The 15,667-nt window shown below is 43.2% G+C and overlaps 1 protein-coding gene across 6 annotated transcripts in view; it reads left to right on the top strand.

Moving 5' to 3' along the window:
* MTUS1 (microtubule associated scaffold protein 1) overlaps window positions 1-15,667 on the top strand; it is a 193,253-nt gene that overhangs the window by 96,303 nt on the left and 81,283 nt on the right. For all 6 annotated transcript variants that reach the window (XR_012882945.1, XR_012882939.1, XM_075860138.1 and 3 more), the window contains one exon: window positions 380-418. Coding sequence is in view for 4 of the 6 variants with exons in the window: in XM_075860138.1 (XP_075716253.1) it covers window positions 380-418 (39 nt within the window). In the remaining 2 variants the exon portion in view is untranslated. The remainder of the gene's footprint in view (window positions 1-379; window positions 419-15,667) is intronic.

Genomic DNA, 15,667 nt, shown 5'->3' with positions numbered 1-15,667 from the left:
ATGATAAGACAGGAGGTGCGTTCCCATCTATATTTTTGATAATTTACATGGGACACATGCCTTATGGCCTCCAAGTTGAAGACCTAGGGGTCCTCCAACTCCCACACTCCCTCCCTGAAGGCTGTTTTTGTGATTCTTTCAAGCCTAGAAGATGTAAAGAGGATGCAACCCATGCGTGTGGCTCTCTATTGACGTCTAGGGGAGTCACTGGCATGTATAGAAATTGCATTATAGGATTGCGTAGAATTATAAAATCATAGCTGGAGGTCTACTTTCAGCCATTGGTGTGCATCCTTTTTAAGAATCATTTATAACCCCTTTAAGACACCTTATAATTTAAAGCAAATCGTATTGGCGCTTAATGTTTTTGTTATTTTAGGCACGATTGGACTCTACGGTTTAAGAAGCTCTGTTGCAGGTAAGTCATTAAAAGCTTTTACTTTTTTGTTAGAAATATCCATGCTTTTGTTTGATGGGTATTGAGGGATATGTTTAATACTGGTTCAAGATCATCACTTCGTGAATACAGTGTGCTGAGAAGTCACTTCAACTACAAGGATATGGGTTGTGACTCCAATAGGCAGAGCACAGACTCCTATGTTCCCAGCAAGTTATGCAGTGCCTTCTCTGTTAGGGCCAGTTCATACAGAGTTTTTTGACGCAGAAACCGCGTAGGGAAATGCATCAAAAAACCATCTCGTGGGAAAAAGCAACATGCCCTATCTTCGGGCGTTTACGTCTCTGACCTCCAATTGACATCAATGGGAGGCAGCGAAAGCGTATTAAGCGCCGTTTTTTGCCCGCGGCGCTCAATGGCCGCGGGCGAAAAATGCAGTGAACATTCCAAACTGAATTTAGAGGCAGCTTTTCCTCCTGCAAAAATCTCTGTGTGAACCCAGCCTTATCACTGAGCTTCTGGTCATCCTACTGCCAAGCAAACATTTTAACCATATCTTAATAGCAAAGCATTTGCAACTGAACATACTGTTTCTAGTCCATGAAGTAACTTTCTTGGAGTGTCTTGACAAGGAATCCCTGTGCTTGCACTGCAGTCCACTTGACCCTTCCCTGTACCAAGGGTATATGCCCACGTTTCTTTTTGTTTTTCATTTCTACATGCCAAATTCCTACAAGGATGTTATTACAGGGACACGCATTTGCAATCCCCATGTTATGCAAGCCGTACAAACTCCTAATACCTTGGCCTAAAGACCTAAGAACCTGTTTGAGTCACCATTTATTAAATTGGGCAGTAAATGTTTCATACAGTGGAATAATTCTAGCTCTTCCTTTACTGATGAGTTGTATAATTGAACATATAAGGATATAAATATACACATAGTAGTTGTATACACTGCAACATGTTTTTTCTTCCCGTGTGTGTGTGTGTGTGTGTGTGTGTGTGTATATATAGCTATAGAAATTTTTCATAGTACACCACATTAATTAAAATCTTCTTTTTTTTTTTTTTTTCTCCCAACATTTATATTTAATATTGGAAGATATAAATAGCATGGTAAAAAACAACAACTTTTTGCCGCACCACTGCCGCTTATTCAGAATACACTCCAGACATTGATCATTTTGTATTGATTTTCAATCATAATCCGTGACAATACATGTGTTTGTTTTTTTTAGCTAATCTTTTACTCAAATTTTCATTTTTGTTGAGCGGTCTGTACCTTTCTAAAGGAACGCTAAACCTAGAAATGACTGTAACAGCGGATAAACTTGCTCACATTGTCAGCCTGTGGGATTTTCTGCATGTTCCTGAAATGAACAGCTTTGCAGAGAACAAAAGTTAATGTTCTCCTGATCCCTTCCATTTTCGTCTGGCTGGGGGGGCGGTGCTTAGCTATGGGGGTGGTCTTTATGATGATTGTCTCCTGTTGCAGACAGAGCAATGGGGAAGAGGGGGGGGGGGGGTGGTTGGTCCAACCAATTGTCGGTCTTTCAGCCAGGCACAGGCTTCTGAGATGGGGAAGGGGAAATGGATAGTCTCCAGAGACACATGAAGAAGTATTTCTATATTTCTCCATTTTTATTGCAATATGAGACCAAATAGGTTCAAAGCGAAGGGAGAACAATGTATCAGTGTGTTTTGTGCAGCTCTCTATATACTTTTTATTAAAAATAATTTTTTACTTTTTGAGATACAGCTGCTTTCTATCGTGTATACAGAGCAGCTGTATCTAGCACTGAAATCTCAATTAGTCAGTCTGGCGGATACAGTGTCAGCGGGTCCTGCGCGTCTCTGACCCGCAGGATCTAAGTGTTATTTATCACATCTAAGAGACACACAGGACCCACTGTCACTGAACCAGTCAGTCCCGCGGACCTGACTGATACAGGTTTCAGCGCTAGATACAGCTGCTCTGAGATACAGCTGCTTTGTATTCTGTATACAGAGTAAAAATAATTTTTAATGAAGTATTTAGAAAGTTGCACAAAACACACTGATACTCTTATTGTAAAAATAAATAAAAAAAGATTTCAAAGGTGTGTACATGGCCTTTAAGAAAGGAATTGTTAAGGTTTATTTTGGTGTATTTACTTTGCGTTTCTTAATCCTAAGGCTACTAGATCTTGAAATCTTCATTACGTTTAATAAAAAAAATATTTCCCTTTATTTAATCTAAATAACCTTTACAGTCTTGTGTTTTCGATCTTGCATTGTAAGTAGGCGTTTAATAAATGCGGTGTAACTCATTCTGGGACCTCGGTGTTCTTCCCCCTAAGGGAAGAAATATAATTACATCTTCTATGAACTAATGAATATGTCAACTGTTTTTGTTTTATTGAGAAGCACATTGTATTTGTCACACAGGTTCAGGTCAGAAAGACAACTATTGTTCAATAGGATGTTAAATAAGGTCTGGTTTGTATCTCGAATGACAACGAGCTGTATGTCCTCCATATTTTATTACATTTAGAAGTTCGGCATCTTTTGAGTGATTTGAGTTTGCATATGGTTCCTTTCACATTACTGTATGCCCAAGTACTGTACTCCACAACAGTCCCAAAAAAGCTTGGATCCTGGCAGCAGAGCTTTCATAGTATACAGGTTATAGCATCCCTACTGTACAATATACTTACTATGTTCCTTGGGAGGTTAATTTGATAGTCTTATAAATTACCGCTACAATGAGCGGAGATGGTGGCTTTCCATGGTTTTTCATCTATTTATAGGGTCAAGCTGCCTGGCAATTATACAAAAATAACCTATTGGGGGGAATTTAACAATCGTTCTACGCCAGTATTGTGGTGTAGGAGAGCCGCAAAGGCCACGATTTGCGTAAATAATTTGACTATTGTGGTGTTTGGGACGCTCATGCCACTCGGCAAGTGGGCAGGGCTTAATAAAATGTGCAGCACTTTTCGCAGCCCAACAATTTACTATCATTTATGCTTGAAAGTGACGAAAATTATAGTGGAAATCTACATCCGCTCGTTGCTGGCAAAGTTGTGCCTTTCTGCCACATGGACTGCCAGAGATGAACCTACTTTATTAAGAGGCGTGCGCCTCTAAATATTCTTTACCTACAGAGTCCTGGAGTGAGATGCGCCTAAAGACTGGCGTATGAAACGCCAGTCCTTAATAATTTCCCCTCACGGAATATAATTTTATGTATATAGATTGTCTTTATTTTCAGCTTGTGTCGTTTTATTTATTTATTACCCTACAATATTCTGTATTTGATGGGTAAAAAAGGCCTTTGACAGTCATTATTACATGGCATAGTTGCTACTGTACTACTGAAGACGTTGAGATGGCAGCGTGTTTTCTTAATGCTGCCAGTGTCTGTGCTGAGACAACCCCATTAGGACTTCATTCAGTGGATTTGTTGCAGATTTTAATCTAAGGTTCTGTCCCGAAAATCTGCAACAAATTTCACTACAATACATGTGAATGGGGTTTGAAAAAATCTGCACGGGTTTTAAGTCACGCTTTAGATTTTCAAATCTACAAAATCATCTATGTCGCTGATTTGGTTTATCTCTACAGTGGATTTCACGTTTTGCAGTGCAAATGGTAAAATCCGCTTCATATCCGCCGCAAAATCCATATGTTAGGCCTCATGCACACGACCGTATTTTTTCACACCCGTAAATACTGGCGTAAATACGGGTCCGGTGTCACACGTATTCCACCCGTTTTGCACCAGTATTTACGAACCCGTGCTCGTAAATATGGGTCCGGTGTCACACGTATTCCACCCGTATTTACGAGCACGTTTTTGGCAGCAAAATAGCACTGCACTAATCGGCAGCCCCTTCTCTCTATCAGTGCAGGATAGAGAGAAGGGACAGCCTTTTCTGTAATAAAAGTTAAAGAAATTCATACTTACCGGCCGTTGTCTTGGTGACGCGTCCCTCTCTTCACATCCAGCCCGACATCCCTGGATGACGCGGCAGTCCATGTGACCGCTGCAGCCTGTGATTGACCTGTGATTGGCTGCAGCGGTCACATGGCCTGAAACGTCATCCAGGACGTCGGCCCGGATGTCGAGAGGGACGCGTCACCAAGGCAACGGGCGGATGACCGGACTGGAGAGTTGTCGGTAAGTATGAACGTCTTTTATTTTTATTTTTTACAGGATAGGGGATACATGTCTTGTTTATGGCAGAGCGGGGAGATACCTCCCCGCTCTGCCATAGTTTTCATTGTAGTCCCGGCGGTAGTTACGCCACTGGGCTGTGGCCTGCAGACCGGGTAGTCCCCTGACCTCGCCTCACCTCGCAACGCTCCCGTAATCACGGGTGAACACACGCAGCCACCCATGATTACGGGAGCCCCATAGACTTCTATGGGATGCCCGTGCCGTTATTACGGCATGAAATAGGGCATGTTCTATCTTTTTTAACGGCACGGGTACCTTCCCGTGAGCAAACGGGAAGGTACCCGTGGCTAACAGAAGCCTATGAGCCCGTTATTGCGGGTCGTAATAACGACCCGCAATAACGGGTGTTTTTACGGTCGTGTGCATGAGGCCTTACACATACACATGAGTTGCTTCAGATTTGCTGAAACATTGCCCAACGTGGGAATATCGCCTTTTGTATGTGGTCCGTTTCCCTTTCAGTCTGGCCTTTTATAAATGTCTACCATTTCGTTTTCTTCCTGCGGCGTTCCTTTAGTGTAACTGTGCTGTAGTCGTCGTGTATACAGTACCATGAGAGGGACTTGTGCCTGTGACTTCATATTAGGTTTCAAATCTGTATAGTTGTATGTAATATGAATGTATAATATGAATCTGCCAAAATCAGAAATATTTTAATGGTTGCTTAAATATCAGCTACTGATTGTAAAGTGTTGCAGAATTTGTTGGCGCTATAAAAATAAAGGTTATTATATTACTACTATGCCAGTCAGGTCTGCTCAGTCAGCGGTTTCTCACGACCTTACTACCCTATCTGTTCCCACATAAACCTCATCTACCAGTTCATTAACCACATCTCTCTACTGGTGCAAATCACTTTTGATATTTTATTTTGCAATCCATCTACTTTCTATTGAAGCGTGAAAGTGACTGATTAAATTCCTAGTTTTGCGGATGCAGTATGTAAATTATATATTGAAACCAGCTACGGTTTGCATGTAGCCTCCATTTCTTTGTTATCCTAGGGATTTTAGATATATTTGAGCTACCATTTACTGTATAAGGCCTCATACTTCCGACCGTGCCCGTAATCACGGCCCGTTATTACGAGCACGGCCGGCCGTGGACAGTCCGCATTTGCGGACTGTGCTCCCATTATAAAGTATGGTCCGTAAATTTAAAAAAAATAGGACATTTCCTATTTTTACGTAAGGTTTCTATGGCACAGACACCTTCCTGTATATATACGGAACGGTGTCCGTCATCTATAGAAATTATGAATGGGTCCATAATTACGGATGAAATCTCCGGTCGTGTGCATGGGGACGTACTGATACTCTTAGCCGCCCATAAGCTCACAATTCTCTCCTTACTATGAAACTGTTCTTGAACTGTATAATTGGTGCTAAATTAGGGCTCATATTCCATCACTTTTATCCTGGAAATTTTTTTGTGTTGGAAAGTTATTTTTGCTTTCACATAACCGGACTTGTTTTTGACAGTAAATATATGGTTCCACATGGTCCTGTGTTACTGAGCTACGAATTCAGCTTTAGGTCTAATGCAAAAGGGCTTATTACAGCTTCGAAATACTTACCCGTTGTCTGAAGCAGTAGTACAGCAACCATCGACTTCACATCGGTAGTGCTCTACTTTAGCTCTGTGTGCATTGGTTTTTATATGAAGGTAAACACAGCTTTTCTTCTGTCTTCTGTGTGAATCCATCTGATGATTTCAGAGGAGAAATATCGTCTTAATACGGCAACAAAGCCGAGCACCATGTCTGGAGCACACGGACTGCCTACGGCTCTGTATTATAGAATCACTGGTACTCTGTGCGCCTCCCCCACATCTCTCTTCTGCCATGTGCAGGAGGCCTAATAAGTCAGTGTCAGCACTTTTCAGGGGCGGACATACCGCATGTGCAGCCGGTGCAGCTGCACAAGGGCCCCGCGTGGGAAGGGGGCCCGTTCCTCTGCTGGCCGACTCAGTTCTCAGCTGCGCGATGCTGAGGACTGAGACAGAGGCCCGTGGACCACTGGCGTAGCTATAGGGGTCGCAGCGGTCGCAATTGCGACCGGGCCCCGAAGCCAGGGGCGCCCACGGCCCCCCGCACCACATCAATAAAAAGTTACTATAGTAACTCGGGCCGCGGGCCCCTGTTACTATAGTAACATACTTTACTTACCTTCCTGGTTCCGGATCGCAGCGGAGGTCCTGACGTCAGGCGCTGTGCGCAGCGCATGACGTCACAGCGCTATGCCGCCGCGCACAGCATCGAGACTACAGAACTCCCGCCGCGGCCGAAGAGGAAGGTAAGATAGCCCTGACTGGCGGGGTCCGACTCCTGGGACCCGCCAATCAGCTGTTTTGAAGGGGCCGCAGCACTCGTACGAGAGCTGCTCCCCTTCATTCCTGTCACTTCATTCCGGTCACACTGTGAATCGGTTTCGGCGATTCACAGTGTGGGCGAGTAGTGAAATGAAGGGGAAGCAGCTCTCGTACGAGTGCTGCGGCCCCTTCAAAACAGCTGATTTGCGGGTCCCGGGCGACACATCAGCTATTGATGGCCTATCCTGAGGATAGGCCATCAATGTTTAGGGACTGCACAACCCCTAAGCCTACGATGTAGCAGGCTTAGGGGGCCCATGAGACAGGATCACAGATTGTGTGATGCTGTCTGCTGGGCCCTGTATCTAAGCCAATCACATGGTAGGCTTAGATACATGGCCCATGCGTGATCCTGTCTGCTGGGCCCTGTATCTAAGCCTACCACACTGTAGGTTTAGATACAGGGCCCCAGCACACAGTAATCTTATACTGTATAAGATTACTGTCTGCTGGACCCTGTATCTAAGCCTACCTTGTGGTAGGCTTAGATACAGGGTCCCACAGACAGTATCACACATGGGCCCTGTATCTAAGCCTTAGGGTATGTGCACAGACACTAATTACGTCCGTAAGTGACGGATGTATTTCGGCCGCAAGTACCGGACCGAACACACTGCAGGGAGCCGGGCTCCTAGCGTCGTACTTATGTACGACGCTAGGAGTCCCTGCCTCGCTGTGGGACAACTGTCCTGTACTGTAATCATGTTTTCAGTACCGGACAGTTGTCCGGCAGCGAGGCAGGGACTCCTAGCGTCGTACATAACTATGATGCTAGGAGCCCGGCTCCCTGCAGTGTGTTCGGTCCGGTACTTGCGGCCGAAATACGTCCGTCAATTCCGGACGTAATTAGTGTGTGTGCACATACCCTAACACATGTGTTACTAATAATTTTTTGTGTGTTTTCTTACAGGTTCGGTCGTTGGACTACGGCGGATTCCAGGACTACTTCGATGACAGCTTTTTTTTTTATTAATAAAATGGTTAATGAGGGTTGTGTTTTTTTTTTTTATTTCAATAAAATATTTTTTCTATGTCTTTGTGGTTTTTTTTAAACTATATTACTACCGCCTTAGTAATGGCCGCCGGCTGATTGACAGCATCCATTGCTAAGGCATGGCTTAGTGTTAGCCGGTGCAGAGGCTAACACTAACCCCCTTTATTACCCCGGTACCCACCGCCACCAGGGGTGCTGGGAAGAGCCGGGTACGATCCAGTACCTGACCATCTGTAGTGATGGTCGGCCACTGGGGTGGCCGCAGGCTGGTATTATCAGGAGGGGAAAGGCCAGATACAGTGGCCCTTCCTACCCTGGTGATGCTAGGCTGCTGCTGCTTTATTGTATCTGGCTGGTTATGAAAATGGGGGGGACGCCACGTCATTTAAAAAATAATTGGAAAGAACGATGTCGGGTCCCCCCCAATTTTCATAACCAGCCAGATACAACACAGCAGCAGCAGGCAGCATTACAAGGGTGGGAAGGGCCACTGTTTTTGGCCTTCCCCAGCCTAATACTACCAGCCTGCGGCCACCCCGGTGCCTGCCCGTCACTACAGCTGGTCGGGTACTGGTTTGTACCCGGCTCTTCCCAGTACCCCTGGTGGCGGTGGGTACCGGGGTAATAATGGGGGTTAGTGTAGACTCTGCACCGGCTAACATTAAGCCTCGCCTTAGTAATGGAGGTTGTCAATCAGCCAGCGGCCATTACTAAGGCGGTGATAATAAAGTTTAAAAAGATACAAGCACATAGAAATTTTTTTTATTGAAATAAAAACACAACCCTCATTAACCATTTTATTGAGAATAAAAAAAACGCCGTCATTGAAGTCCTCGTATCCGAAGTCCAACAACCGAACCTGTAAAAAAAACACAAACACACAAAAATAATCAGTAACACATAAAGAAGCAAAATTATTATTCTTACCTTTCCTGGGTCCAGCGCTGGAGCCGCAATGTCAGCGAGCTGGGCCCTGTATCTAATCCTATCATGTGTGATACAGTCTGCTGAGCTGTGTATCTAATCCAATCATGTATGATACTGTGCTGGGCCCTATATCTAATCCGATCATGTGTGATACTGTCTGCTGAGCCACTGTATCTAATCCTATCATGTGTGATACTGTCTGCTGAGCCACTGTATCTAATCCTATAATGTGTGGTACTGTCTGCTGAGCCACTGTATCTAATCCTATCATGTGTGATACTGTCTGCTGAGCCACTGTATCTAATCCTATCATGTGTGGTACTGTCTGCTGAGCCACTGTATCTAATCCTATCATGTGTGGTACTGTCTGCTGAGCCACTGTATCTAATCCTATCATGTGTGATACTGTCTGCTGGGCCACTGTATCTAATCCTATCATGTGTGATACTGTCTGCTGAGCTGTGTATCTAATCCTATCATGTGTGATACTGCCTTCTGAGCCACTGTATCTAATCCTATCATGTGTGATACTGTCTGCTCAGCCACTGTATCTAATCCTATCCATAGTTTATAGGGTCGTAGTGCTATAGATATGCTATGCTGTCTCCTATACACACACTTTTTTTTGGGGCGGACACATATGTATTGGGGCTATTTCCCGGACATTTTAAGCCCTGAGGGTATGTTCACACGGCAGCGTCTGTTACGGCTGAAATTACTGTGCTGTTTTCAGGAGAAAACAGCACCGTAATTTCAGCCGTAATGGCATGTGCAGGCGTCTTTTGCTGCGTCCACTACGGAAGTAATTGAAGCTGGTTTTCCATGGAGTCCATGGAAAACGGCTCCATTTACATCTGAAGAAGTGACAGGCAGTTTTTTACGCGCCGCCTTTCGACAGCGGCGCGTAAAAAAAAATGACCATCGGCACAGAACATCGTAAGACCCATTCAAATGAATGGGCAGATGTTTTCCGACGCTTTTGAGCCGCATTTTCGGATGTAATTCAATGCTAAAACGCCCAAATTACGTCCGTAAATAGTGTGTGTGTGAACCCAGCCTTAGTGACGCCCCGGCTGCTAGTGCTGCATTGTTGGGTCACTTAGGAGACCCAGCGATGCAGCTGAAAGCGGACCGTCGGCCATGAGAAGTTTGCGGGGTGGGGGGGGGGGGGGGCCCTGGCACATTATCTGCACAGGGGCCTTTTGCAGTCTGTGTCCGCCACTGGCACTTTTATATTATCAGGAAAAAAAAAAAGACATGTTTAAGGTGGCAGTTTGTTTTCGGCAAACCTGCAGATATGTTCTCCCTTACTTTCTCTCTAAATCCAACATAACACGAGATGTATGGCACGAGATGTTAAACAAACATGTAAAAAAAAAAAAATAAGTAAATAAAATACCTCCGACAGATGCGATCTGTCGCCCATAGACGCCCATGTTATGAAAGCTTATGTCATGGATGTCCTGTAAAAATAATATGTTTAAACGTATGTTTTTTTGGGGGTTTTTTCACATGGGAGTCCAAGGGGGCTGCTAATGCTTTTGATGGACGCCATCTATTACCTACAAACGCCCATATTAAAATAGTGTGTACATCAGACAAAGTAAAAATACATATTACTATGTTAAATGTATACTTTTTTTTTAACATGGAAGTCTATGGGCTCTGGATGGCATCCATCAGAGGCATCCGTTGGCCAGTAGTTGGCGATCTGTCGGCCATAGACACCACTGTAAAAAATAAAAACCTATTTTAAACAGATATGTTTTTACTGGATGGCTGTGATAGAGGCTTCTGATGGTTGCTATCCCCTATAGACTCCCATGTAAAAAAAAAAAAAGTATACGTTTAACATGTTTTTACAGATGGTGTGAAATTTTATTGAATTGGTACCATGACTAATTGTATAAAAGAGTAACTGAACTTTCAGTAGACTTTTTAATATGTCATAGAGACCTATCACAGTGTGGATTGGTGGGGTCCTGGTGCTGAGACCCCCCACTGTCACTGAAATGAAGGTGCAGAAGCACTCGGCTGAGCGCCCTGCATCTTCGGCTGTGATCTGCGCTCCCTGTTAGACTGCAGACCAGCTCACATAAAATGTCAAACTTCAGTGTGACTAACGCATCTGTACTGGAATATAATGGGTGAATGCTTAGGTAACCGTTCTTATATATGATTAGCCTTTAAATTCACACCTAGCAGCAAACCTGGCATCTTTTGGATTACCTTGTAGAATGTGTTATGTACCATAAAATAATAGGGATCTACTGTATATGGAATCCCAGGAATATATTCTTGTAGGTTTCTCCAAAGGGGAAGCTTCATTTTAAGGGTTTTACAAGCGCTCTGCAAGGATAAGAGCACATGCCATAGATGGACATTAATAAGATGATCTTGTCAAATAGTTTCAACTTTTCAAAACCGGAAATCTGAGCTCAGTAGAAGCTTGTGCATTCCCGATTCTTAAGTTTTTATTGACATCTTAGGCAGGTAACTACCAATTACCATAATTTTAGCAGCCAACTCCCAAAAACGATTGCCGAAATTGAGAAATTTGATCCTTTAATCGTCTGTCTTAAGAGAAGTATAAAAGTATAGCCACTCATTTGAGAATTATAATGTGATTCAAATCTCTAACGTTTTGAGCTTTATTTTTCTGACTGCATCACAAATTCTAAATGTATGATTATTGTGTCTCCATCAGTCAGAAAACTCTTTAATATCTGTTATTCTTGGTAGTGGCTGGTTTCTAGCTGGAGCATTTAAAGAGGCTCTGTCACCAGATTCTCTAATCCCTGTCTCCTATTGCATGTGATCGGCGCTGCAATGTAGAGAACAGTAACTTTTTTTTAAAAAAACAATCATTTTTGGCCAAGTTATGAGCAATTTTATATTTATGCAAATGAGCCTTTCTAATGGACAGCTGGGCGTGTTTTCTCATTTCCAACTGGGCGTGTTTACTTGTTTTACTAACTGGGCGTTGTGAATAGAAGTGGATGTCCGCATCATATGTCAGCATCATCCACTTCTATTCACAACGCCCAGCTAGTAAAACAAGTAAACACGCTCAGATGTTACAAACACAATACACGCCCAGTTGGAAATAAGAGAAAACACGCCCAGTTGCCCATTAGAAAGGCTAATTTGCATAAATATAAAATTGCTCATAACTTGGCCAAAAATGATCGTTTAAAAAAAAAACAAAAAAAAAAACACGTTACTGTTATCTACATTGCAGCGCCGATCACATGCAATAGGAGATAGGGATTTGAGAATCTGGTGACAGAGCCTCTTAAAGAAAATCGTGTGTTGCCCACCTGACTCCAGAATATAGACAACGTTACTGAGCCTATTTTCTGTGAACACGAAGGCTGGGTTCACACGAGAATGTTACGTCCGTAATGGACGGAACGTATTTCGGCCGCAAGTCCCGGACCGAACACACTGCCGGGAGCTGGGCTCCTAGCATCATAGTTATGTACGACGCTAGGAGTCCCTGCCTCGCTGCAGGACAACGGTCCCGTACTGTAATCATGTTTTCAGTACAGGACAGTAGTTCCACGGAGAGTCAGGGACTTCTAGCATCGTACATAACTATGATGCTAGGAGCCCGGCTCCCTGCACTGTGTTCGGTCCGGGACTTGCGGCCGAAATACTTTCCGTCCATTACGGACGTAACATGCTCGTGTGAACCCAGCCTTAGTGAGGAGCTGTCAGTTCTGAGGGCCTAATGACCGCTCATCTCCTTTCGGCATTCATAGAATTACAGGGCCATAAAAGATGGCTGTAAGTTTTGCTGGTGGTGTAAGGTAATTATAACTGAGAAGCAATTGACAAGGGTAATCAATGTGTATTAGAATTGGTCATTGTTGTAGTCTCGGTTTAATAAAGCGGCTCCAAATTTTGAGCTTCATTTATATAGTTTTCTATCAACCATTTTTGAACAAATATTTCAATAAGGGTCATATTTAAAGAAAGTCTGTTGCGTTGAACATGCCTTTTTTTTTTTTTTTTTTATATATATGTAGTGGGCAAATTGACAAACAGAACAGATAGATAAATTAGTTTTGTGGAAAAAGATTCAGCACAAGGCCTCATGCACATGGCACGGAGGCCACCGTACAGTTATGTAGTTGTTAAAAGCAATGTTTCTACAAAAGAAAATTCTCCTTCCGTACAACATCTTTTGATGAATGCCACTTTAAATTTTATTTATTTTTTTCTTCTGTACGGATCCAACAGAAAAAACGGCGTGAATGGGATTATGAGTCCAGTAGGCAGTCCTCCTCAGTGATTGACAGATGTCTATGTATGCGTGCTCGGAGGACAGGCTGTCAATCATTGAATAAGACCACACACTGGATTACAAAGTCCGAAGTTAGCAGAGATTTAAATGAATAAATTACCAGTTATACTGTATCTTTTCCCACAAAACTATTGCAGTCTGCTCCGTTTCATTCACATCTGCGTTGGAGGCTCCGTTAGGTAAAACTACAGACTCCAGGAAGTAAATGCGACAGAACCTGTTAAAGTCGATGTGTGCCATCGGGCCCTGATGGTGTCAGTCGTGTACCGGATCCGGTGCTTATGGTATTTTTATTGTTCTGCTGCTATGATGGAGCTGAGCAACAGAATTACTGAATGCAGATGTAAACAAAGCCTACTATACTGCCTGCACATAGAGCAACGAGACCGTTTGCCTTTAAGGCCTTCTTCACATGAGCTTGTCAGTTTTGCGTCCGCTAAAAATGGACCATTTTTTCATGTCTGTCTGTGTGGCATCCGTGTGCTTTCCATGTGGCATCTGTTTTTCTCATCCGTGTATCTCCTTTGCAAGCATGAACTGGTTTTATAATTTTTTTTCCTCAGCATTTCTTTAGCAACAGATGCGTGACCGCACACCGATGTCATTTGTGTGCGGTCTGTCTATTTCACGCACCCATAGACCTCTATGGGCAACATGGTCCTCAAAAACCGACCAGAATAGTACATGCAGGGAGTTTCACGCAACGGACACATGCTCCGTGAATAAATAAGCATGTGAGAATTGCCCCATTGAGTCAGTGTGCTGTCTGTTATTTCAACGGACAGCACACGGACGTAAAATACAGTCTTCTAATAAGGCCTAATATTGAGTTGTCGGTCTATATACGTGCCTACGAGGGAAGAAAAGAGGTCCAGAAGTCAGTTCTTGCTAGCTGTAGGATAGGCAGCTGTAGTAAACATGGTTATATTCCACTAGTGAATCACTGTTTGCACCTCCCATAGTGTTGTGTTTCTCCGTAGAATTGCTGTCAGGGTATGATTGTGGTAGGGTGTGTGCTCATTACCTATAGTAGTAAATCAGGCCTTGACTTCAGAAACGCATACAACTTGTCATTTCAGTGTGGTCAAGCATGCTTCAATTTAGGTGTGATGTGTTCTGCAATTGTTATATTGTGACTACTTTGTAGGAGCATGAATACACCCGTCAGGGAGCTGTGTAGAGTCAATAGGATTTTGTAGATCTTGTGCGGTTCAGTGAGTGTGGCAGGTATTATTTCATTCATACAGATAGTTTTATATATGTATATATACAGGGTGGGCCATTTATATGGATACACCTAAATAAAATGGGAATGGCTGGTGATATTAACTTCCTGTTTGTGGCACATTAGTATATGGGAGGGGGGAAACTTTTCAAGCTTGGTGTTGACCATGGCGGCCATTTTGAAGTCGGCCATTTTGTATCCAACTTTAGTTTTTTCAATGGGAAGAGGGTCATGTGACACATCAAACTTATCGTGAATTTCACAAGAAAAACAATGGTGTGCTTGGTTTTAACGTTACTTTATTCTTTCATGAGTTATTTACAAGTTTCTGACCACTTATAAAATGTGTTCAAAGTGCTGCCCATTGTGTTGGATTGTCAATGCAACCCTCTTCTCCCACTCTTCACACACTGATAGCACACCGCAGAAGAAATGCTAGCACAGGCTTCCAGTATCCGTAGTTTAAGTTGCTGCACATCTCGTATCTTCACAGCATAGACAATTGCCTTCAGATGACCCCAAAGATAGAAGTCTAAGGGGCTCAGATCGGGAGGCATTTCTTCTGCGGTGTTGCTATCAGTGCGTGAAGAGTGGGAGAAGAGGGTTGCATTGACAATCAAACACAATGGGCAGCACTTTGAACACATTTTATAAGTGGTCAGAAACTTGTAAATAACTCATGAAAGAATAAAGTAACGTTAAAACCAAGCACACCATTGTTTTTCTTGTGAAATTCACGATAAGTTTGATGTGTCACATGACCCTCTTCCAATTGAAAAAACTAAAGTTGGATACAAAATGGCCGACTACAAAATGGCCGACTACAAAATGGCCGCCATGGTCAACACCTAGCTTGAAAAGTTTCCCCCCTCCCATATACTAATGTGCCACAAACAGGAAGTTAATATCACCAACCATTCCCATTTTATTTAGGTGTATCCATATAAATGGCCCACCCTGTGTATTTGTAAATCTGAGGCTTTAACTGGTTAACTTTTTTTCTTTTTTCCTTTTTGGTTAATTCTCCATGGCGGAATGAAAATGGACAGCACAAGAATGCAAACAGTCTTTCAGTACATAAACACTCTGCCTGTTTTCACATGTTTAGGCTTCGTCCACAATCAATAGCGAGTCGACCGCGCTATTTTTTTCACAAAAAAAACGAAACCTTATGGAATGGAGACAAACGGAAACCATTTGCAACGGAAGCATTGCCATTG

Source organism: Rhinoderma darwinii, chromosome 1 (genome assembly GCF_050947455.1).
Source record: "Rhinoderma darwinii isolate aRhiDar2 chromosome 1, aRhiDar2.hap1, whole genome shotgun sequence".
Taxonomy (NCBI): Eukaryota; Metazoa; Chordata; class Amphibia; order Anura; family Rhinodermatidae; genus Rhinoderma; species Rhinoderma darwinii.
The sequence above is the reverse complement of the archived record's forward strand: the minus strand, read 5'-3'. Positions and strand labels throughout refer to the sequence as shown.